Raw genomic sequence first — 21,167 nt, forward strand, 5'->3', positions numbered from 1 at the left:
AGACCTTACTGCTCTCCACAACTACCTGAGAGGAGGTTGTAAAGAGGTGGGTGTTGGCCTTTTCTCCCAAGTGAGAAGTAATAGGACAAGAGAAAATGGCCTGAAATTGTGCTGGGGGACGTTTAGATTGGATATTGGCAACAATTTCTTTAGTGAAAGGGTTGCCAGGCACTGGAGCAGGCTGCCCAGGGAAGAAGTGGAGTCACCACCCTGGAGGTGTTTAAAAGCCATGTAGACATGGTGCTCAGGGGCATGGTTTGCTGGTGAACTTGGCTATGCTGGGTTGGACCTTTATGTCCTTTCCCATCCTAACAGTTCTATGACTCTTAAGGGGCATCCAGGCTCCCCTGAGCGCGGGAGAGCTGCGGTGGGGGCTGGCGCGTCTCCCCAGCTTGCTGCTGCTGCCCCGCTCCCCCGGAGGCTGCCAGCCCTGCGGCCGGGCTCCCTTCGGGTCTCCCTGCCCCCCGGTTCCCAGCCCTTCCCCGCCCCTTCGGGAAGAGCCCGCGGTGCTCCCGCCGCCCCGGGGCAGCGCGCGGGCGGGCGGGGGCCGCGCTAAGCCCCGCCCCCTCCTGGGAAGCCCCACCCCCCTCCTGGTAAGCCCCGCCCCCTCCCTGGAAGCCCCGCCCCCGCGGGGCCCCGCCCCGGCCGGCCCCGCCCAGCGGGCGCGCGGCGGCGGCGGCGGCGGGCGCCCCCATGTCGGGCCCGCGGGGCGCGCTGCAAGCCTGGTGCCGCCGGCAGTGCCGCGGCTACCGCGGCGTGGAGATCCGCGACCTCAGCGCCTCCTTCCGCGACGGCCTGGCCTTCTGCGCCATCCTGCACCGCCACCGGCCCGACCTCCTGTAAGGCAGCGGCGGCGCGGGGCAGGCCGCGCCGGCACCGGCCCCGGCTCCGGTCGCTCCGGGGGGGGGGGGGGAGGGGAGGGGGGGGGGGGAGGGGAGGTGCGCCCGGAGCCCCCGTTCCTGGAGGGGCTGGGCCGTCTGTGCCCCTTCGCGGCTGCCCCCGGGGCCGCTCTGCGCCAGGGGGGCTGGCAGGGAGGGACGGAGCCTCCCCTGGCAGGGACGGGGGGTTCAGGGGCAGAGAGCGCAGCAGTGGCTGCCTTGCCGCCCGAAATAACGGGCACCGGGGATGAAGGATGCTGTGTTACGGTCAGCGACCTTCTGACCCGGGCTTGGAGGCCCGTCAAGGTCAGGGTTGGCAGGAGCCGTGTGGTTTAAGGCTCGGGAGAGCAGGGAGGTGGGCTAGGTCTGGCCGCCAGCCGGGTACTGGCGCTGCCCGGTGTCCAGCTGGGAGCGGTGCTTGCCAGGGAGGAGGCAAGGTGCTGGCAGCTGGGCATGGCTGGGGGGCTTTGCCTCACTGAGAGATGGGCATTCCTCCTTCCAGAGGCCTGCCCTGCACAGAGACATTGCCTGCTGCCAAGCCCCTCCGAAACAGGCAGAGCCCTGGGCCAGGTCTCTTCTTGAATTTGCTTCCAGTTTGTCATCTGTGGATGCCACAGGGAGAGCAGGAGTTAGCAAATACCAGCAGGAGCATTAAGCCTTGCTAGCCTCCCTCAGCAAATGGCTAGGAGTTGAGCTTCCTCCATCAGCCTCCCATTTGCAGGATGGCTCTGAGGTGGAATGTGAGTTTCAAGAGGCAGCTGGTGAGTTTGGGATTGCTTGGGGGCACGGTGTCAGGCTGGAGAAACTGGCTGAGCTGCTGGAAGGAATCTGCCCCAACCTGCCGCCATAATCCTGCGCTGCTGGGAATCCTCCTCCTCTCTGCTCTAATCTTTGGTAGCCCTTGCAATCCAGGTAGGCATTGCCCCACCTTGCCATGCCTCCAAGGGTGCACGTGCTCCTTACCCATCAGCAAAGCTGGGCTGTGCGTCCCCTGTCACGTTTTGCCCTGGGACTTGTGGTTCTTCCTCTGAGGTTGCCTGAATTAACCAAATCCTCTTTTCTGAGCTGGCCCTAGGATGGTCTTTTGTCACAACAGCAACCTCTAGCAGGCAGAGGATTGTCAGTGACTCCACGGCGGAGCTGCCGTGCCCATGAGAGGGCAAAACAGGCCTGTGCTCCTGCAAGCAGGAGCTGAACAGGTCGGCTAGAAGCCAAACTGCTGTGCTTCGGGGAGCTGCCGCAGAACCCCTGAGCGTGGTGTTTGGGAACCACCAAGAGCCGAAATCGGCCACGGCTTTGCATCACTCTGGGTCTTGAGGGAGCTGCGTGGACAAGCCGGTCCTACGTGGAATGGCTCGTTCTGACCAGACAGGATAGGGCGTCTGAAAACGTAACCAGTCTCAAGGCTGCTGGAGGGGAAGAGGCAAATTCAGGACAGCAGTATTTGGCCATTCCTGTTTTTCTGAAATTTTAATTTATTTCTTTTTTGTAAGTGGCACAGTAACTGGGAGCTGAAAAGCAGAGGTTCAGCAAAAGCTTACGATGAACACCGCTAAAGCCACCCAATGCTTTCACATTAACCATATTTGCCATCCCATTAAACAGCAGCCCTAAGTTGTCAGTGGGCTTAAATCTGCTCCTGGCAGATGTCCTAAATAAATTCTTCACAGGTCCTCTGCATGAGCTGTGTTGTAGAGACAAAGCCCAGGGCCTTACAAGGACATGGCATGTTGTAGAAGGATTTTCCGAGGGTGGTCAGGAGAGTAGCATCATTTCATCTGATTCCAGCTTCTTCAGCCTATCCCAATTTGGAAGTGGGAGGATCGGATCCGAGTCAGTAAATCTCCTGACAGCTGAGGAAAAGTAGTTGCCCTTCGTTTCTTCTAAAGTGCTTTCAGTCAGCCCAATAATGGGACTCGGCAGGGATCTGTGAGTGCATTTCTGATCTGGCGTGGGCTTGCTTAGTGCAAGGCTCTCCTGGCCGTGCTGCTTCCCAAAGGTTGAAGTTCCTCTGTACTCGGCTGCTTCCCCACTTCCTGCTGCTTTCCACTTGGATCACAGAGGGGAGGAATGAGCACATCCATCCACAAAAGAGATGAGCTGGAGCTCTCTGCTCTACCTGTGTGACACCACTTCTCTGGCAGTGTGAGCCTCTGGGCTTTCTGTACATGCTGTGGTGGCTGTAGGTCTCTCCTGGTTGTCTGGCCATGCCCACTGCTGTGCTGGTAGGTGACAGGCTGGGGAAGAGGCTGTCCTGAAAGCCCATACAGGCAAGTGAGGCTCAGGACGGTTTTCTGCATTTTGAACATGATTGCCTTGAGATAAGGCAGGTGGTATCAGAGGGGTGCTCCCCTGGAGAGGTTCAGAGCTCTTGCAGAGCTCTTGGAACTACTAGAGGGTTGTTGTTGTTTTGGTTTTTTTTTTTTTAAATTGATAAAAGAAGTAAACTGCAAGTGCTCAGGATCTATTGAATCCAGCTAAAGGTGTCTTAAACTGACCACCAGGGATGAGGTCCGTACCCGTGGGACCTGTGTGTTGAACTGTGAAAGTCTCTGATTTGAGCTCTGCTGCTGTACACACCTCACCTGGTCTTACCACCTCTCTCTCCCCACTGGGGAAAGGGGAACCCTGGGTTTAGCTTCTGACTGCGCTGTGTGATCTCAAGGCAAAACATTTAATCTCTTCTTTTCCCTTGTCAGTTAAGCTGGAAGCATCCAGGCCAACTTGACAGTGGACTGTAGGGATTACTGAGTTTGTTTGCTCAGTGCTGTAGAAATCTAAAGCATGAAATTAGTGTTTACAAGGCATTTGCTGCAGCTTAGTGAAGAAAAAGGCATCTTTCAGCATCCCAAGCTATGCAGACTCCCTGGAGCTCGCGGAAGGTTCTTGGCATTTGGGAGTGAGAAGAATAAGAGAGCATGGCACATGCCTTTTGAGTGCTGAGAGAGATGGAGGCTTGAGGAGAACAGGAGATGAGAGCCGTGTGTGAGAAATGCTGTTTTGTGTCCCTAGGGCCGTGGGTTTGGTTACAGGCAGGATCACAAATTTCATCTGTTCCTTCCCATGTACTGCCTGCGTTTCCCTGACAAGACCTGGAAAGCTGAAGGGCTTATTATGCAGTACTGCCGTTAAAGTGCTCATGATTTATACTTGAGGAATCCAGGAATTTGCTCTGGTTTTAGCCGGATGGCGCACCCTTCCCCCTCCCCTGGGTCTGCTGTGCTCCCTGGCAGCTGCCCTAAACCCCGGAGTGCTTAGTGGCTCTGTATGTATCTAATTAGGTAAGCACTTGGGATGTTATTTGCATGGAAGTATTACTCCAGGGGTTTGCAGAGTCAAGACAGTTGTTCAACTGGGATAGCCAGAGAGTCTCAATGATTCTTACATCTGATCCCTTGGACTGGTAGGTTGTTGGGAGAGGAGCCTGAGCAGGGCTAGATGAAAAGCTGCTGAGATCAAGGCAAGGAAATAATGTGACATGCAGCCACATGTCACAGAGCTGCGAGATGGCAAGTTCTGGTCTTTCTGCAGAGGAGGCAGTTTACGAAGAGGAAAGGGGTATGTCTGAGGTGTCTTTCTCCCATGCCTGACAGGCCATGCTCCTTGCACATGCCAGGAATATGCCTGGAGCTGCAGGGGTGCCACACAACAGAGCAGCATGTGGGAGTGCCCGTGTTGGGAGTGAGGGAGATCGGTGCGGTCCTGTTTGGTTTGTTTGGAGAGGGAGCTGGAAAATGCAGCGGAGAGTGACTGAATAAACTGTGATCCCTGGGGCCCTGTACTGGTGGACTTCAATATCCCGGGAAAAGCTGAGAGTCTGCAGTCTTACATTTATGGAAAAAATATATTTCTTTGCTGCTTGGTTACCTCGTGAGCTTCATGTCCTCTCTGCTGGCATCTGCTTTTCCAGGCAGATTTGCCTTGGTTTACTAAAACAGCTTTGGTTCTCTGGGGCAGACTGCAATGGACGTCATGTTTTTTCTGTCAAAAAATGTTCTCCCAGCCCAGGCCACCAAGGAGTCTTCAAGCTTCCAGCTGCACCACTCCCATATCCTGAAAGTGAGGGCATTCAAAAGGAAGGTCATGAATGTTTAGAGGGCAGTTGATACATCAACTTTGCTGTCATCGCTTCTCCTGTGTTCCCAAACAGGGATTTTCTTTAAAAAGAGAACAAAACCAAACCAAACCAAAAAAAAACCATCAAGGTTAGAGAAGTTCTCTAAGAAAAAAAAAAAAAAACAACTTAGGGAAATAACATCTCCCAGTGGAAACTAGTAATAAATACAAAAAAGGCACTAGTTTTCACATCAAAGCAAAGGCTGTGGCTGAAGCCTTTTCTCACCAGTGTGTAGAGAGGGAGAAGTTGCAGTATTTTCACCAGGCTGAGCTCTGTGCATGTTATTTACGTGAGCTTTCAGAAGGTGCTTAACACAGAGCAGAAGGTCCAGCCCATCTTCAGTGTGCCTGCTGCGTTTGCACCCGCAGCAGCGAGTGGCTTCAGCTTCATTCATCCTGGGGGGAAATGGCACCAGCAGCCTCCTGCTTTTGAATGGAGGAAGTGTAAATTTATGGTGGCGCAGGCAGCTGGGAAAATCTTCCTGACCTCATCACAGACTTCCTCTGCGGTGTTGGGAAACACGGGCGAGGGGCTTCGAGAAGGGGCCGGTTGCCCTGTGGTGTGTGGCTGGGGTGGGCTGGGTCTGCCTTACAGGAAAAGGCAAAACCCAGAGGAGGATGGAGGAAGGGAGGCTCCGCAGCACCTCTCTTTGGGCCTGTGGCTGCGGTTTCACAGTCTTGCCCAATTCCTGCACAACACCTTTGGGATGGGGGACAGATGTCCTGCCCCTTCTAATGTGAATTGTCTTTCCTGGTTGGTCTCCCAGGCTTTGGCACCTCTCTCTGGGCCATTGGGGCAGCTTCACCTGACCATAAACCTCTCTGTACTGTGTTCTCTGAATCCAGCTCGCAGGCACCCCAAGCTGCTGCATGGGGGTTTTTTTTGGTAGCACAGCTGAGATCCTTGGCAGGAAGAGGCTGTAATCAGTTTAGCCTGATGCTGTTTTCACACATTATACCCACATGCACATGCAAAAGGCAAAACTAACTCCTTCCTGTATTTCTCTCCCTCTACTGAAAACCTGCTTTAATTCTCTACTGTCTGCTCCTCTGATGAAAGCAGTTGATCCCTGAAGCTAGTTGATCCCTGTGGCTGAGCCAATTTGATCCCCTGAAGGGTTCCAAGGGAACAAGTGAAATACCATTAAATGCCCAGGTTGGGAGCTGCTGGGGTTCCTCTCTGTGCCCTGAGCCCCGTGTGTTCAGCAAGCTGTCTCGCTGTGAAGGCTGTGGCTGAGGATGGTTTGCTGAGTCTAGGGGGGCAGACCAGAACAGAAGTGCAGTTTAAGACCTTTGTCAGCCCAAATCCTGGAGTGACCTCAGATCATTTCAGGTGGTGCAGGGAGGTTTGCCTAAGGACCCTCATAGGAGGGAGAGACCTAGTGCAGGTAGCTTTTTCTCTTGAGGTGGAGGATCTGCTTCCCCTGCAACCTGCTGTTGTGCTGGTACCAGGCCTTGGAGGGGTAAAGTCAGCACAACATCGTGCACCCTTCAGTGCACTGATGTGTGGTGCTAATAGGAAAGTGGCCCTGATATTTCTGCAGCCCTTACTCTCAAGGGCAGAAGTGGCACGTAATGAGAGATGAGAACAACATTTTCATTTCCTGGTCACCACCCTTTTGGGACTTGCTTTCTTTTTTTAATTGCAATTTCCTTTTGGATTCTTTGTCTCTTTACAGCCTGAAATTTTCTTTGTCACAGTTTTATTTATCTAAGATCTCAGATGTTGAGTTGTTGTAAGGTTGGCTGTCGTGACAACCCGTGTATGGTGGCATTGGGGCACTTTCCCTCTAGACCTCATGTGTTTTTTTTGTGCTTTCTCATTTCAGAGACTTTGATTCTCTCTCCAAGGATGATGTCTATGAGAATAACCGCTTGGTAAGTCCCCATTATGCTGTGCAGATAAGGAAGGGACATGAGGATGACTTGATGGAGGTCATGTAGTGTGGGAGGACTTCGTGATGGTGGTGAGAGTGTAAGAACAATCTGTGTTTTTAAGCAACAGAGAGGAGCTTCTTGGGAAACATAAGGGAATCTGAAACATCAGCTTCCAGCCTGTACCAAAGAGAAGATAAGATGGTTATCCTGGTAGTTGCCAAGACAACATCTCAGGTGAAGGTTAAAATGGTGCAACATCTTCTTGACCACAGTTGTTCCAGACTTGCAGGCAATAGAAACAGGAAGCTAGTTTTACTTCAGGCATAAGCAAAGAGGAAGATCCTGCTGAACTTAGACTGATCTGCAACGTTCCCCTCCTGCTTGGGATGGCTGGAGCCAACAGCAGACACAGGCAGTGGGGAATGGGGAAATGCCCAACCCCAGAGGCTAGGGGTAGGACAAAGCAGCAACAGCTTTGTTTTTTTGACTTAAAGAAAGACCTAATTGCTGCAAAGTCCATCTGATAGTCCATGGAAACACATCACCATCACCTTCCCAAAATGACTTGATCTAGGTCATTTGGGTTTTCAGGTTTTGGGGTCTCTAGTTGGGTCCTGGCTTTCCAGTTGGCCCCTTTCAGCCATTAGCAACTTTTCCCATTCAAGAGCCACGCAACAGGTTTCTTGTCCTGTTAGTGACCCCTAAGCTGGCTTCTCCTCGCTCCCTGCTCCTTGCAGCCTGTGTTCAGCAAGGCTCAGTCCAAAGCACCATGTTAAAGCCAGGCTGAGCAGAGCTGGGTGTCCACAGGGGCATTTTACATCCCCAGTTACCAGAAAAATCCATTCTCATTTATTTCTCCATTCCTTTTCTTTAGATCCCACACCTTGCACAGCACTTTGTGCCCCAGAGACCAGGCATCTTCAGTCCTTACCCACACCCTGCACCTGGTACCTCCCCGTTCAGCACCCCCACCACTCTCAGTCTCTCCTGACTTGCTTTCTCTTTAGTCCCTGCCATAGCCTTGCATCCCCCCTCCCTTGGAGATCAACGCATGTGCCCTTGGCACAGCAGCCTGATGGGCAGACCATAGCCCATAATCCACACACGCGGCTAAGTGGGAAGCTCTCAAACAGCTGTTTTACTCCTTCCCTCCTTCCTTTCAAATAGCCGTGTATGCAGTTGTAGGAGCTGAGTGCTTCTTATCACAGCATCCTTGTCATTTCTGCTTGCTGAGACACAGGGAAGTGCTGAAGTGGCTTGTGCATGACAGGCTGTTGGCTGTTGAGCTGGGATGGCTGTGTTAACTGTGGAGGGGAGAGATGTGACACCCCTGAGCATGAAAGGATGGACAAAGTTGGTGTTTCTGTGGGGTGAGCATTTGGGGAGGCCAGGGACACTGCTCACTAGAGCTGGTGTTTGGCTGGAAGTATCTGCCAGCTCTAGGCCCTTCACGGTGCCAGCCAAGGCTCTGCTGGGCTCTTGTGTGGGGGCAGTGGTGTTGAGCCCATTCCACAGGTTGAAATAACACTGGGATTTTTTTCCAACGGAAACTAAGACTTCCTTAGAGTTACCCTCCCTGTCCCAGTGCAGCAGCTAAATGCCAGGACCCCTCAGGTGGGAGCTGCAGAGGGACAGGCAGCTGAAAGAGACTTGGAGGAAAGGGCAGCTGCAGCAACTTGTTCCCTTGCGTCTGATGTCACCTTTCCAGTCAAATCCCTCTGTCCATCAGGGGTGCCATAGGCTTACTACTTAGCCTTCCCCAGGGTCCTTCCAACTTGATTTGTGTGTTATTTTTCAGAGAGCATCAGTTTTCTCTCCTTAGCGCCTCTCTCTGCTGTTCCTGCAGGCCTTTGAATTGGCAGAGCGGGAGCTGGGCATTCCAGCCCTGCTAGATCCCAATGACATGGTCTCCATGAAAGTCCCAGACTGCCTCAGTATCATGACTTACGTGTCTCAGTATTACAACCATTTCAACAACCCCAGCCAAGGTGAGTGTCCTCCCACCCCTCTGGCTTCCAGTTTGCCCCAACTTGACGACCCAGCCTTACCCTGTGCTTCCTCCTTCCTCTGGCAAATGGGAGCCGTGTGTGTTTTTGGAAAAGGGGAGAGGAGTGTGTAGTACCTGCCTCTCCTGGGTCTTGCTGGTGCTGCTGAGGAAGGCAGGGAACAAGGACTGGAGTTGGGCAAGGTTTCACAAGAGGTGTGGAGTGATTTAATAGCCCAAGCTTCAGAAAGGAAAGAGGAACGCCTTGTTTCTCCTCCCTCTGCGCTGCATTCCTGCCGCTTGGGTTGGGCCACCACCCCTGGTGCTCATCAGACCCCTTTGTGAGCTGCTTTAACCCACTAAGATGGGAGAAAGCTAGATAGGCAACCCGCCTACCACAGCTATTTTTTATCACATCTGCTAAGTGTGAAGAGACTGGAGGACAGATGGAGGGGAGCTAGGGTGGAGTGTCTTGCATCAGCTCATCTATCCTTGCCACTGCAACCTGAGCTGTGTGCTGCTCTTCCAGGGCATCCCTCTTGGGTGGAGGCAAGGGCTGCAGGTCTCCTCTGCTCCACTCTCTAGCCACAATATCAGATGTATCTCTTCCACATGCTTGTACTTCTCCTAGGATGCTGGCCTCCCAGCTGAGTGCTCCCACTGGGGACTGGTCTGTGAGTGCCAGCCCTAATGGGCAAGGGAGATGCTTTGCAGACCTGCTGACAGCCTGGAAGCCCTGCGGCCCAATGGGTCACAACAATACATCAGCAGCTACCAGAGTGCTCTGGGCTGTAAGCATTGCTTAGGGAGTTGGTTACAAGGAAGCCAAGCCAAGCAGCATTTGATATGTAAATCAAATCACAGTGAGAGGCTGGTGTCCGTGGGCCACAGAAGGGGATGCACAGCAGAGGGCCAGGCTCTATGGCAGCCTTGCAGCCAACCCATTATTAGATTGTGTTTGTCTCTTCCACCTAAAATAGTCACTGAAGTGTCAGGAGCGGCAAGTCCCATCCTATGTCACAAGGCTGGATGATTTTATTTTATTCTTCCCCTCCCCTTCCCCCACATGGGTTGTGTGAGTCATTGCTCCTCTGGGTGCCTGATCCTCCTTGCTTTCTGCCTCCAGCCAGAGTCCCTCCGCCTATGAAGCACCCAGCTGCTGCCTCCTCACCTCCTCTGCTGTCCCACCAGAAGCCTGTGGATGCAGCTGAGAGTTCCCCAGCACCACAGGTACCCAATTTCTTGATTAAAAGCCAGCCAGAGGCAGTGGTGCCCCTGTGCTGTGGGTGAGGAATTGGGAGAGAGCCTGTCAAAGCAGGATGGATCTTTGCAAGGGTCTGCCTGTGTATTTGGGGGTGGGAGGGGAGTTTGGGATTTTGGTGCTTTGAGGGACCCAGCTGAGAGAGTGATTTCTCTCTAGGAGTCTGTGGACTGGAATTTGTTCATGGCAGGAAAGAGACCGAGTGAATTGGTGCCAGATGGTTTCTTGAGCTACCCAAGGCACAAGCACCCCCCTTCTGATGAGAGGATAACCCTGTAGATGAGGAAGGAGCAAGAATGTGGCATTGGAAGAGCAGAAAAGATTTTGTTTTCCTTGCTTGGTTCTTTATTTCTGGTTTTAGCAGACGTCTGGGAGGGCACATTCTTCCAAGAGAGGGGCTTTCTCTTGCAGGTCCCTGCTGCCTGGGGTTTAGATTGGTCCCTCTACACCCCTTCAGCCCTACATAGGAGCAAGGCATGTTCTGGAGTAGCCCCTTCTAATTTGGGAAGAGGCAGCCTGCCTGCGTCTGGACTCAGGGGCAGCTGTTCTGTGCGTTGCCAGCCCCTGAGCTCAGCCCCTGAGCTCAGCCCCCGAGCTGTGCCACAGGCACTTGGCTACGGGGCCTTGTGCAGGGAGCAGCTGCCCTGGAGGAGCCGTGGGGCTGGGGAGCAGCTGGTGACCCCCATCCTGAGCTCCCTGTGTGTTGTGTCTCAGGATGATGCTCCCCTGGACCCGTCGGAGCGGTCCCAGCGCAGCATGCTCAGCAGTACCTGCGCGGCCTGCCAGCAGCACGTCCACCTGGTCCAGCGCTACCTGGCCGAGGGCAAGCTCTACCACCGCCAGTGCTTCAGGTATGGCATGGCATGGCATGGCATGGCATGGCCAGGCCTGCTGGGGCGCCCGCTCTCCTCGGCAAACTGGAGGTCTCAGGCCAGTTGCACCCTGTCTTTGTGTGTCTGTGTCCTTGGGTAATGGTGGGGCATCAGCGACCGTGCCCAAAGTGATACCGGAGGGGTCCGCTTTCCCGCCAGCCTCCTGTCCCAGAGGTCTGACTAGCCCCTCGTGTCCAGCCCTGTGCTGCTTGCCTCCTCTACTCCCTGCTCTCTTGCACTTTCCCGTTTCACTGACCTGATATCCCAGCCCTTTGTGTTTCTCCCACCTCCATAAACCAGGATTCTCTGCCTCTTGCACCTGCCTACCTAGAACCCCCCCCCACTACCTTCTGATGAGGTCTCAGCCAGGACATCATCCTACAGACGTCCTTCCATCTACACTCCATGTCAACTGGATATACAGGCTCCCGTGCTGCCGGGGGTGGTGCTGAGCTCTCAGGGGAGCATGTGAAGAGCTGCAGATTGTTACCAAACTGGGGAATGAGGGATTAGATGTCAGCAGCTCTGTGGTTACTCCCTGGGCACAGGTCCTTACCTGCAGTGCCTGTGAAGTCATTTCACTTTGCTTTCCCTGCTCTGATGATGAAGGGGTGATGATGAGATCTCCCCTGTGGGCCACAGAACAAGAGCTGGCAAGTGGGCAGCTGGCATCTGAGGACAGAAATATTGAGCCAGTGGGAAGATACTGGAGGCCTCATTCACCTGTGTAAACAGTTCCTGCCTAATCCACCTGGGGATGTGTCATAGAAACAGCATTGCAGGAGGGGGCTGAGCTGAGCTGGGGCCCATCAAGCTTCCCGACTGCAGCTGGGGCAAAAGCAGAAGCTTCGGGGTGCAGGTGCAGCATTGCTCATGGGCCAGAACTAGGAAAGGTTTCGTGTCTGCCTCAGCACAGCTTATGGCCCTTCAGACTGAGTAGTGAGAGATCCCTGTAATTTTATCTGGAATGTTTTGCCTCTTTATGCTTTTCTTGTCCTTTATTTATTTATTTATTTAATTAATTAATTAATTCCTTGCTGCCTCACGGGTGCTGTTTGGTTAGGAAAGTCCTGTGGCAAAATTCTCTGTGGATGGAGATAAAATGAAAACAAACCTCTTTCTCCTCTTGTCCAAATTTGCCATCTCTTCATTTCATGACACTCCTCTCTAAAGCCCCTCTGTCCTCATGCTTGTGCTCTACATTTCAAAGGAAATCCCAGTCAACTGGACACCCAGAACAGAATTCCTCAACCAAAACAGTCAGCATGCCATGTAGGGCAGTCAGGTGCCATGAGCACCAGGTATTCAGGCAAGAAGGAACAAGCTTGGTTTTCATGGGAGTGCTTGATCAGCCCCCTAGCCCTTGGCTGTCTTTGATGTACGCTATCCACCTCCCTTCCCTGGTGGAAAAGGGCTGACTTGGTCGCCAGGGCTGTGCATTACACTTGTGCCTGAAGGGCTTCATTAGGGAGGATTCAAAGGCTCAGTAGGGAAGGAGTGGATGATCTAAGGAGATGTGGCAGACAGTGAAGGACAGGGAGACTATTAGCCCAGTTTCAGCAGGCAAGGTGGAGCGTACGATCTGCCCTACTGCATCATTCCCTCGTCCTGCCAGCCAAACGCTGTGACCCTGGTGGGGGCCATGGTCAGCACCAGCAAGGGTGAGACCAGGCTAGGCTTGTATGCTGCTTCTCCTGTCTGCTCTTCAAGCCTCCAGCATAGAGATTTCCTGAGTCAGAAGTGGCCTCATTTTATTTAATATGCAGAATTAGAGGGGAGGTGGTTTATTCCCCTTCCTCCCCTCCCCCAAATGTGTCTGATGGTTCTGTAACATACCTGGACCCTTGGCCTCCACAAGGCAGCCCATAGCCTCCCTGTGCCAGCTCTGAACCAACTGCCCCTGAATTCTAATTGATACTCCTTCCTTTTTCATGTCTGTGAATGGTTGATTCCTCTCCCCCTCTCAGGGCCACCTCTGACCTTGTAGCTCCTGCCCCCCAGCAGCTGCATCTTTTCCAGGAACGCTGGGTTTCTACTTTTCAAGGTCTGGAAACCATGCTGTATCTCAATAGTAACTGTTCCAATTCTACATCTTTTGAGTCCTTTCCAAGTTGAAGGAGGAGCCCAATTGCATACAGTCTCTGAGTTGTGAACTCCCCATGTAACCATACAGTGGCATGATGATGTTTCTCTGTTCCTCTCCCAAATTACTTCCCCAAGACCATGCTAGGATTTAGTAGCAGGGGTGGGAATTAACTTCACAGCCCTGCAAGGATCTCCCAGGTGCATTGCCTTCCTTGAGGGGCAGGATGGAGTCCCCCATCTCACAGGGTTCTCTCTTCTTGTTGGCAGGTGTAAGGAGTGCTCCAGCACGCTGCTCCCAGGGTCATACAAGCCCGGGCCAGAGGCGGGGACTTTTGTGTGCACACAGCATCGTGGTAAATTGCCCATGAGTGGAAAGGCAGAGAGGAGGACCAGCCCAGACCGACAGTCACCAGAGCTAAGAACTGAATCAGAGGCTGGCAGTGTGGGTGAGGATGCCCTCCCAGCAGGAGCAGAGGTGGGGAAGGATGATGCCGAATCCCTGGAGAGTGTGACAGAGACCCAGGTGCCTGCAGAGGTGCCAGCTGGCCCAGCAGAGAAGGACAGCACACCCAGCAAAGAAGAGACAGCGATGCCCCCTGCTCATGCAGGCAGCGAGGCGCCCATCTCCCAAACTCCCCCCAGACCTCCCCTTCCCAGCAAGCCCACAGTGCTCACCCAGGACAAAGCCAGCTCACTGGATGGATGCCTCAGGGATACACGGCCCACCCCTGCCCCAAGGAGGACCACTGATCCATCAGCACTCTCCCCTCCAACCTCACACCCTGTCCCCCGGCCCAGGTCCACTCTCCAGGGTGATGGCAGTGAGTGCGGGCCTGGCATGGTGAATGGTAAGAGAACACAGGGGTGGCAGGGGTTACCTTCCACCTCCTCAGCAGCCAAGGTGGTCAACAGCAGGTTGGATGAGTGTTGTTGCTTCTCAGTAGCCTTCTGCCTCTAAATAAATCTCAGGCTCAGAGGCTGAGCCTTTGACTGCCAGCCATCCCTGTAGCGGAGACAGCAATGCTAGGTTTCATGCCTGCCTGCTCCCTTCTACTTTGCCAGTGCTCTCCAGAGGGTGCTGCCAGTGTGGAGGGAAGGTGGCAGTGCTAGAACAGTTTGCAGGTGGGGGGACAGAGGGGCACATCAGTTCTCCAGCTGCAACTCCCAGGGTGGGATGGGGAGAAAAAGGCAAAGGGGATGTTTGGGGTTGACTGACTGCACCGGCTGTGGAAGAAATGCCACGAGGTCTTCACAGAGTGAGAATAGCCAGCCTCCTGTGGGGAGATGTGTAAGAGGTGCCTCATGTTGATTTAACCTCTTTCTTCATGTCCTTTTGGTGTTGTGACTGTCTGACCATATGTCTTTCTAGGTAGGGTACCTGAAGCCAGCCCCCCTGTCCCAAAACCCCGAGGGAGACCCTGCTCCTCTGATCGGTACGTCCTTCTGTGCACAGATCACCTGCAAACCCCACAGTGAGTGGGGCTGTGTAAATGGCTCAGCTGTGGTGTCCCCTCCTACTTCCACCAGCCCCTGCTCATGGCAGGATGTAGCCTATGACCAGCTCCCTTCCCTTACCTAACAGGTGCCAGTGCAGTGCAGTCAGGCTGTCAGTGTTTGTCTGTATCTCCCAGGGTTTTTGTCTCTTAGGGTTTGTAAAGAGTTTGAGGGCTTCAGGAAGGTGTTTCTGTGACACGTGCAGGCTGCCAAGTGCCTTCTGAAATGGCCCTGCTTGTGATTGCTGAGAAGGGGACGCTTGTTGCCCTTATGGAGGGTTTGTCCCAGGAAAGGTCCAATGCAGGGACATTGTGAGTCTCTGGCTGCAACCTTTACACCTCCTGGGCTCTTACCCAGGAACTCTTTGGTGGTTCATTCGTGGCTGGTCTTGGGATGGAGGTTGCACAAGGACCCCGTGTTTGCTGTGGCTGGATGTGTGCAGCAAGTGATGGCCACTTTCCTCACTGAGCTGTAGGGTGGGCTTGCCGTGGGCTGTGTCCCCAGAGGAGAAGCACAGCTTCCAGCTGCAGGAAGTAGCAAAGATGAGTCTGTCCCTGTGATGCTCACTGAGATGATAAGGTGTTGAACACCCCTCTGAAGTGTAGGAAGGGAGTGGGATCAACAGAGGGACAAGTATCTGAACTCGACTCCCCCTCCATCCACAGCCTGGAGAACAGAGCTGGGCGTAGGATTGGTGTTGGGGAGGGTAGAACAGATGTGCCCATAAAGCTCAGCCTTTACAGCTGCTTAGCAGATAGAGGCTGTAATATTCAGAAACCAAAATGCTGGGACCAGCAGGGAAGTCAAGCAGGCTGTGCTCCCCTCATGCTCATAGGTTTTCCTGCAGAGAACAAGACTTTGTGTCTCAGGAAGACTAGGGCCACCCTTGGATAAGAAATCTGCTTCTGCATGGGAGACATCCTGCTCCATCTGCCCTTTCCCCTGAGGGCTAAGTCCTTGTCCTGTGCCTCACCATCCCAGCTTGCCTCTGCTCCCTGCCACCTCAACCTGTCATTTTTCATTTCCCAGTTCTGGAGCTGCTGTGAGAGCCAAGGACCCACCATGGATGGCCTTAGTGCAAGCAGAGCCCAAGAAGAAGCCAGCTCCCCCTCCTCCCCCAGGCAGCCATGAGATTCTGAGTAGGGCTTCAGAGGACGAGGCTGGGGAGGAGGTGGGGAAAACCAGGAGCGAGGACAGCAGGTCTGATGCCACAGAGCCCAAACCATACAACCCCTTTGAGGAAGAGGAGGAGGAGGAAGAGGAGGGTGCTGCTGCCCAAAAGAGCATGCCTGAGCAGGAGCAGAGTGAGACTGCAGCCAAGCCTCTCCACCCCTGGTACGGCATCACTCCCACCAGCAGCCCAAAGATGAAGAAGCGGCCAGCTCCACGAGCCCCCAGTGCTTCCCCGCTAGGTGAGCTTCCCCCCACTCCTTTAGCCCTCCTCCACAAGACCTGTGCAGCCCCTTGGAAGCTCCCACTTCCCAGGTGCCTCTGTGTGACCCTGGGAGGCCAGGCCTCTATGCAGTGATGGTTGTGCTGGGACTTGTGCTAGCCATGTCTAGCCATGTCCTCTCTGCCCACAGCAGGAGTACAGCATTTGCAGGCAAGCCTTTGCACTGGAGGGTCCCTTCTGTCTTCTTTGAAGACAGACAGACACTGGTTCCCTTTGCACTGGTCTCTGCCTCCAGTAAATACCACTCTACCCTTCACTCCTGCCTGACCCCTGTTCCTCCCTGAGCTCTCTCTCCCTTTGCTTTGCAGCCCATCACCCCATCTCCAGGCTGTCACACTCTGAGCCATCATCCTCTACCCCATCTCCAGCCCTCAGCCTCGAGAGCATCAACTCTGAGAGTTCATCCAAGGTGCTGGGTGACATCGATGAAGCCTCAGTGCCCAAAAGTTCCTCTGAGCCCACTGTCCACACACCAACAGCCACCAAGACCTCCAGCACTGACAGGCCACTGGCCAGCGTCTCCTCCAGCGAAAGCCCTGCTGCTCCAGCCAGCCTCTCCACCAACTCCTCCTTCTCCTCCTCCAGTGAGCTGGCCAGCTTCAGTGGGGAGGCGCAGCCCAGCACCTTGCTCACCAGCAGGAGTGTCTCCACTGGCAGTCTAAAGACCAGCCCCAGCCGGCTGCCCCCCAAGCCTCCTGCTGGGGCTAGCCCTACACCCATCCTCTTGGCTTCAGATGGGGGTGCTGGGAGCCCTAGAACTCCCTCCTCGCCCAAGCCACAGCTGAAGGTGAGATGGTGACCTTCCTCCCATTCAGACCAAGGAGGCTTTTCTTCCCCATCATTCCCTCTTGGTCACAGTGGGGATCATGAGTCCAGGTGTGCCTCTTGGGTAGGTTTGGTGTGTGACCCCCTGAAAGCAAGCCTCGAGCATGTGCTTGTTAAATGGTGGCTCTTCTTGTACTCTGCTTGCCCCACATGCTAGAGCAGAGGCAGGATGTCATGTGGTCAGGGCAAGTAGGAAGGGAACCACGAAGGACAATAATTCAGCATCCTTAGCAGAAAGAAGCTTGGAAAGTGATGCCATATGGAAGCACGGCTGGTTTTTACCCTATGGCGAGGCTGCTAGTGGGAGATCAGTGCTGTGTTCCTCCTCTAGGACAGTGTGGGGCAGGACGAATGGCTAGGGCTGCCCTGTCTGCTCAGTCCCAGCTTTGGAGAGGCTATATCCCTTCCCTTTCCTGGACCCTCACCTATCTCCTTTTGTCCCCCCTCTCCACAGTCTTCCTGCAAAGAGAACCCCTTCAACCGGAAGCCATCACCTGCTGCTTCCCCCTCTGCAAAGAAACCTCCCAAGGGCTCCAAGCCAGTGCGTCCTCCTGCCCCGGGTCACGGCTTCCCACTGATCAAACGCAAGGTAAAAGGGCCCTTGGGAACAGGGTAGGGGGAAGCCAGCTCTGTGCTGTCCCCCAGGGCTGTAGCTGTGCACATGCACCCTGCTGTTGCACGTGTGGGTAGAGATTGCAGCAGGTGGCTGTGGGTGGGGAGGGTGGCTGGTGTCAAGGCTACACCCTGTTGATGGGAGCACTGTGTGCTCCCTTTGCTCCAGAGTGGGGTGGCGATCTTTGGATCCACACTTAGGAGTTGATCTGTTGTCCTCCCAGTCCCACCAGTGTTGTCCAGCCTCAGGTTTACTGTTGGAAACTGCTGGGTGATGGTAATGGAAGTCTCTGCCTTGTGGTTTGGTAGGTGCAGACAGATCAGTACATCCCCGAGGAAGATATCTATGGGGAGATGGATGCCATCGAGCATCAGCTGGACCAGCTGGAGCACCGTGGGGTGGCCCTGGAGGAAAAACTTCGCAGTGCTGAGAATGGTATGTGGGGTGGGCTGTCTGTGGGCATGGGCAGGACAGACCCTAGGCCACCCTGTGTCCAGCCAAGGAGATACCAGTGATGACTTCCTTCCTGCTGATGCTGAGGTTGGAGGAGCACAAGGTGCTGTGCTGCTGGGCTCCAAGTATGGTCACAGCCATACTCTAGACATGGAGATGTCCCTAGAATGTAAACAGGCTGAAGAAGAGTTAAGGTCTCTTTGGGGCTCATGAATAGGCTGAGGTCAGCTTTGCTGTATCCCAGTGCCTCTCTCCTGGCTTGGCAGAGCCCATCCTGCTGCAGGGTGATGGGATCCAGCAGAGCTGAGGATGACTGTGAATTGTCCCTTTGCTTGGCAGACAGCCCTGAGGACAGCCTGCTGGTGGACTGGTTCAAACTCATCCATGAGAAGCACATGCTGGTGCGCCACGAGTCAGAGCTCATCTACATGTAAGTGTGTGCAAGCACATGGGGAGGCACCAACACTCTTCCAGGGAGATCTGTCTGAGCCCTCCTGAAATTGTGCTTCTGGGGAGAGCCTGACACTGCCTCCTTGCCTGGAGAAGGGGGGGAAAGAGGGCAAGCAGAAAAATTTATCCAAATGCACTCAGAACTGCCCCACTGCAAGTCACCAGAGCCCCTGTAGCATCTCCTGCAGGAAGGCCTTGAGCAGTCAGGGCTGGTCCCTGCTGGTGCATGGCTCCCTGGCCCTTTTCTATACAGGAGGTATATCTTGGAGGTTCTTTCCCAGCTCACCCTGTACCTTAGGATGATGTTCTGCCTCTCTGGAGCCTTGCAATGGTCCCTGGCAGTGCCCTTTTCCCTTGCAGCTTCAAGCAGCAGAACCTGGAGCAGCGGCAGTCAGATGTTGAGTATGAACTGCGTTGCCTCCTCAACAAGCCAGGTAAAGCACCCCTCTGGCTGCAGCTGCCTCCATTTTTCCCCCTGGTCATCATCTTCTCTCTGTCTAGGTGGCTCTCTGATGGAGAGAGACTGAACTTCAGGGATGCCAGCACAATTGGCTGGCTGTAGAGCTGCTGCCCCATCTCATTGCTTGCCATCATGAAGTGACATGCTTCTTTTATCCCTATAGATTGCCACCTACAAGTCTCTCCCACAGCACCACTAGTCCGGCTGGCCCCACAGCATGGTGCAGGGTAGCAGGGGATCATGCTAGGGGCTCTCTGACCCAAAAGCTTTGAGTTTCAGAGCTTCTTCAGCCGTTTAATTGCCGGTCCTTCTTTGGGGTTTGGCTGGGTAGAGAAGGATTGGACTGATGACGACCGTGGGAGGGAGAAGGTGCTGATGCAGGAGCTGGTGACCATCATTGAGCAGAGAAATGCCATCGTGAACTGCCTGGATGAGGACCGGCAGAGGTGAGTGAGGAGTGGGGTGGGCTGGGAGGGAGGGGAAAAGTGTAGCCCATCTGACTCGGTGCCGCACGAGCGGCTTGTAGGGGTGTCCCAAGATGTCCTTGTTGCTGACGTCTTTCCCAGGCTTCCCCATCCTTGTCTCTTTGAATGCCTTGTGTAGGAAAGAAAGGGCAGTACTTGCAGTATGTGGGATTTATCCTGCTGGTAGCAAATGTTCACAAGACAGTGATGGATCTGCCTCTCCATGGCTTATAAGTAGGAGGTTCTCTAGCCTTAAACAGAACAGCAGCTGTTTACAGGGCTGAATTGCTGACCTATTTCCCACTCTTTCAGGGAAGAAGAGGAGGATAAAATGTTGGAAGCCATGATTAAAAGGAAAGGTAAGGAACTGTCAGGGAGATTTTTGGAGCAATAGTTTTACTGCTCACCCCAGCAAGGGGCAGCATAAGCCATTTATTGTGTGCAGAAGGAGCAAGTGAATCTATTCCGTGTGACTCTGGAGCCTTTCCCGTAGGGTGGGAAAAGTTTGGGGCACAGTTGTGCTGAGCCCCCCTCTCTCGCAGGAAGAATTGTGGATACAGTTGAAGGCTTTGATTCATGGCTCTCACCTTTGCACCTGTTGTTGTGCACGTGTGTGTGTGTGCAACCATCAGCATCCCATGGTAACAACCTCCCTTTGCAACCCCAGAATTTCACAAGGAGACGGAGACTGAGAGCAAGAAGAAAGGCAAATTCAAGGCCATGAAGGTGCTTAAGCTGCTGGGCAACAAGCATGACTCCAAGAGCAAGTCGCCCAAGGAGAAAAGCTAGAGCAGAGGGACACCAGCAGTGGGAGGGATGTGCTGCCCCACTGCCCTGGCCTCCCTGCAGGTGGCTGGGATGCCTGCCAGGAAGGGGGGCCTTGTCTCCCTCTGCTCCCCTTGCCTCTCCCCCTGCTCCCTCTCCGGGCACCGGAGCTGCCACCCCAAGGTGATGCCAGCTCTCTGCCCGGAGTGGGCGAGTCCAACCAAAGTGCTCCCCTTCCCGAGGCTGTGGAGGAGCCTGGCTGTCCCCTCCATGAAGCCTTGCTAACAGGGCAGGGCGAAGATGGATTTTGCTTTTCAGATACATTACCCTGTTGTGTGTTCTTAGCTGGGAAGCAAGCCAAGGAGTTTGGTGTTTGTGGGAAAACTTGCACTAACTGCCCCCCATCCCTTCTCCCACTCTAACTGTGACAGTTCCATGTGCCTCTGACCTCTGCCAGGAGGGGACGGGGCCTGCCTGTCCCTCCTTGCCCGCTCTTGTCCCTTTCCTGTCCCATTTTTAACTTCAGGAGAAAACTCTGGTATTAGCATGATTCTTTGGATTTAACTGGCCTAAACTAAAATGTTAAGAAAACACTCCCACATCCCAAGGCTCTAGAGCCATAGCCAAAAAAAAAATACATATCCAGTGCCCTATTTATTTTGAGCTGTCCCCTCTCTCTCTCGAGCTAGGGCTGGGTGGGCTCTGTTACAGGGCCAAGAGGGCCCAAGGGGACAGTGCACAGCTGCTAGGACGTAGCTCATATGCCCTACTCAGGACATCTTGCCCCCAATGCTGCTAAACACCGCTGACTCTGCTGCCTTTCAGGGGGGAGGGAGGAACATTCCTTTTCCAGGCACTGGCTCAAAAGCTCAGAAGCTCAAGACTGACTCAGTGCTGGCAAGGGACACGGAGCATGTGCCCCTTCCCACTGGTGCCACCCTCGAGCAGCTGTGGAGAGAGACACGGTCACAAGTGACTGTCACCCAGCTTCATCTCTGTGTACTTGAAAAGTGTGCAGGGGTTGTTGTCTGGCTGTTTTTTACACCTCCTTTACTAGATGAATTCAAACCCACCTTAAAAACTTTTAAAGCCCCTTATTTTATTTGTCGTGTGTGT

The 21,167-nt window shown here is 54.1% G+C and overlaps 1 protein-coding gene across 2 annotated transcripts; it reads left to right on the forward strand.

The window, feature by feature from the left end:
- The first annotated feature begins 665 nt into the window (after positions 1 to 665).
- On the forward strand, positions 666 to 21,134 carry MICALL1 (MICAL like 1). 2 transcript variants are annotated; one of them, XM_051624410.1, is made up of 16 exons: positions 666 to 839; positions 6,824 to 6,872; positions 8,719 to 8,860; positions 9,983 to 10,086; positions 10,832 to 10,968; positions 13,342 to 13,922; positions 14,444 to 14,507; positions 15,598 to 15,980; positions 16,330 to 16,808; positions 17,301 to 17,435; positions 17,768 to 17,894; positions 18,252 to 18,342; positions 18,723 to 18,796; positions 19,154 to 19,268; positions 19,599 to 19,645; positions 19,954 to 21,134. In XM_051624410.1, exons 1-16 carry the CDS (start codon positions 694 to 696, stop codon positions 20,073 to 20,075), a joined length of 2,796 nt encoding a protein of 931 aa, XP_051480370.1. In that variant the 5' UTR covers positions 666 to 693; the 3' UTR covers positions 20,076 to 21,134. The 2 variants fall into 2 exon arrangements, with proteins under 2 accessions (XP_051480370.1, XP_051480376.1); XM_051624416.1 differs by lacking the exon at positions 666 to 839 and adding an exon at positions 1,359 to 1,790.
- The last annotated feature ends 33 nt before the right edge of the window (positions 21,135 to 21,167 follow it).

This window comes from Apus apus, chromosome 1, assembly GCF_020740795.1.
Source record: "Apus apus isolate bApuApu2 chromosome 1, bApuApu2.pri.cur, whole genome shotgun sequence".
Classification (NCBI taxonomy): domain Eukaryota; kingdom Metazoa; phylum Chordata; class Aves; order Apodiformes; family Apodidae; genus Apus; species Apus apus.

What these genes read in the sequence shown, in the direction of transcription:
- MICALL1 (XM_051624410.1), top strand. Translation starts at nt 694, where the DNA reads ATGTCGGGCCCGCGGGGCGCGCTGCAAGCCTGGTGCCGCCGGCAGTGC. An exon ending in TACCACCGCCAGTGCTTCAG is followed by an intron (nt 10,969 to 13,341) that starts GTATGGCATGGC and finishes TCTTGTTGGCAG; the next exon opens with GTGTAAGGAGTGCTCCAGCA. An exon ending in ACTTCGCAGTGCTGAGAATG is followed by an intron (nt 17,895 to 18,251) that starts GTATGTGGGGTG and finishes TTTGCTTGGCAG; the next exon opens with ACAGCCCTGAGGACAGCCTG.